This window comes from Boleophthalmus pectinirostris, unplaced genomic scaffold (assembly GCF_026225935.1).
Source record: "Boleophthalmus pectinirostris isolate CB_2022bp ecotype Guang Dong unplaced genomic scaffold, ASM2622593v1 HiC_scaffold_2, whole genome shotgun sequence".
NCBI classification, from domain to species: domain Eukaryota; kingdom Metazoa; phylum Chordata; class Actinopteri; order Gobiiformes; family Gobiidae; genus Boleophthalmus; species Boleophthalmus pectinirostris.
The window spans coordinates 41,900,446-41,902,945 of NW_026571152.1; the positions used below are offsets into that span (position 1 = coordinate 41,900,446).

At 41.1% G+C, this 2,500-nt stretch overlaps 1 protein-coding gene across 1 annotated transcript in view; it reads right to left on the bottom strand.

Moving 5' to 3' along the window:
• Positions 1 to 2,500, bottom strand: part of stra6 (signaling receptor and transporter of retinol STRA6) — a 53,939-nt gene that overhangs the window by 11,195 nt on the left and 40,244 nt on the right. The window contains exon 14 of the mRNA XM_055155130.1: positions 566 to 667. Within this exon, the coding sequence (XP_055011105.1) occupies positions 566 to 667 (102 nt within the window). The remainder of the gene's footprint in view (positions 1 to 565; positions 668 to 2,500) is intronic.

Genomic DNA, 2,500 nt, shown 5'->3' on the forward strand with positions numbered 1-2,500 from the left:
CCCAGGTCTAAAACCAGGTCTAAACCAGGACTAAACTAGGTCTAAACTAGGTCTAAACCAGGACTAAAACAGGACTAAAACCAGGACTAAAACTAGGACTAAACCAGGTCTAAACCAGGTTTAACCCAGGACTAAAACCAGGTCTAAACCAGGTCTAAAACCAGGACTAAAACTAGGACTAAACCAGGTCTAAACCAGGTTTAACCCAGGACTAAAACAGGACTAAAACCAAGTCTAAACCAGGTCTAAAACAGGATTTAACAGGATTTAATCCTGCTGTGTGGACATGTCTCCCTTTTCTATCAGTAAATTTTTAAAATTTGGTTCAGAAAAGTCTGGGCTTTTTATTTTCTTTTAGCAGATAAAACATCTTATATTACGAAGTCCGAGGCTTTGTTTCTCTACAGCAAATCAAGTAATCCAAAGTATTCAGATTACATTACTCACTTTAAGTAATTTAATGGATTATGTTACAAACTACATTTTGGTGTATGTAATCTGTAATCTGTAGGGGATTACATTTTAAAAGTCACCTTCCCAACTCTGGCTGTGGTTCTTCTCTCACCTGTGGTCCAGGTCCCGTGTGCCGGCCGTCTTTTTAATGAAAAAAAACCTGGCGCTGAAGTGTTGCACCAGCACCACCACAATGATCATGAGCCAGAAGGGCCTGAGGGGAAAACAAAGTACAATTTAAACAGTTTTAACACTCTGGGGGTGTTCTACGTGTATGTGTGTGGAGGAATATTCAGCCGTGAACCAAAAATGTTTTAAATCGTCTGAGAACTCAAAGATACAAAATGGATTTAAACATTTTCAGGAGCCTGTGATCCGTCTGAGCGTTCATGGTTCTGTTTAGGAGTTTGATTAACACATGGATCTATAATAAAACCCCTCTGTCCCGGCTCTAGACCGACTAGTGGCCACTCCAGGTACTGCAGCTCCTGGAAGCTTGGGTCGAATAAGAATTCTACAGAGTAAGAAAGCTTTCAGAAATACTCATGTGCATAGGAGAGAAATCTGTGCATATTTGTCTGTAGTTGAGCATAAAATAAATATTCGTAAAGTCTTGAATGAGTCCAGTCTTAAATAAAATGTGTTATGTGTATTTCATCCATCAGAATATGAATTGAAAAGTTATGACATCACATAATTGTAATTCCTGATTGATTCATTCCACAGTTTACAAATATGTATTTTATGCTCATTTACAGCCAAATATGCATGAATTTCTTAGCCTGATTCATGAGCCAGTTTCACTTGGTGGAAACAGTCTGACCTCGCAGCATTAGGATTCATTCACTCGACAGTAGGTGGGTACTTTTTTTTATTTAACCAGTCGCTGCTGTTTGGTCGTGATGTATCTAATGCTCCAAATCCTGTAGGAAGAAGAACAATAACGTCTTTCCCCTTGATAAAATTCACCAAACATTCTCTTTGTTCAGACTTTAAATCCTCGGGGATCTGGGGAATCGTTGCCAACACAGAATGTCTGTCTTCGTCTACATCCATCTCGACGTTTTATTTACTGTTGTGCTGTTCCACAAAAGGGACACAGACAGACGCCACGAGTTTGACGTCATGACTTCACAGCTCACATCTGATTGGTCGGTGTGTGGTCTACAACTTCTGGGGTTCTTGCAAATCGTCTAGTGGAGGGGTGTCCAAACTTTTTTCATCAAGGGCCACATATCTAAACACAGACGAAGCAGAGGGCCGATCGAAGGCCGTAGACAGTGAATACTCAGTACAGTGAATAATTGAAATATGTGCACATTTAACACGTTAGAATGAGCCATCAGTCTTTATTCAGGCTAAAATCCTTAAAACCACAAACTAAATATTAAATATTCACTTTATCAGGGTAGATTTTTTTAAAAACTTGCAGTAAAAAAATATTTTTTAATTGATGCAAGGTAATTTGGGCCAAATCACCTGGAAGTCTGAGGGCCAAGAAAAAATTGTCTGAGGGCCACATTTGGCCCACGGGCCATAGTTTGGACATGCCTGGTCTAGTGTATTCTGATTCCTGATCTAGTCACTGGAGAGAAATGAAATTGAGAGGAGGCACTAGGTGACGCCAGACTGACTACGGATTTCTAGCCCATACACACGAATATTTCTGAAATCTTCTGTACTCCATAGAATTCTCCCACAGAGAGCAATGCATCTTTTGGGAATTCAACCTGCCCGTGTTCTGACCGGGCATCCAAAATGTTTAAATCCTCAAAACGTCTAAAAGTGTCTTCGTCAGACTGAGCCTCGCCGCTCTGAGCCCGTGCTTGCTCCGCTCTAACAGCTCTCGCTCTGATTGGTCCAAACACTCCTCGTCGTGCACACGGGTGGGAGGAGCTCGACCAGAAGTACTGAGGAAGTAAATGTGGAACAGAAAATTATTTTTGGGCCCATGAGCCAATGAGCAGAGACCCCTGAAAACAACACGACACATCTTGGGTTCAGCTCCAGATTTGATGATAGTTCTGTGGTTTAACAGCACAAAACC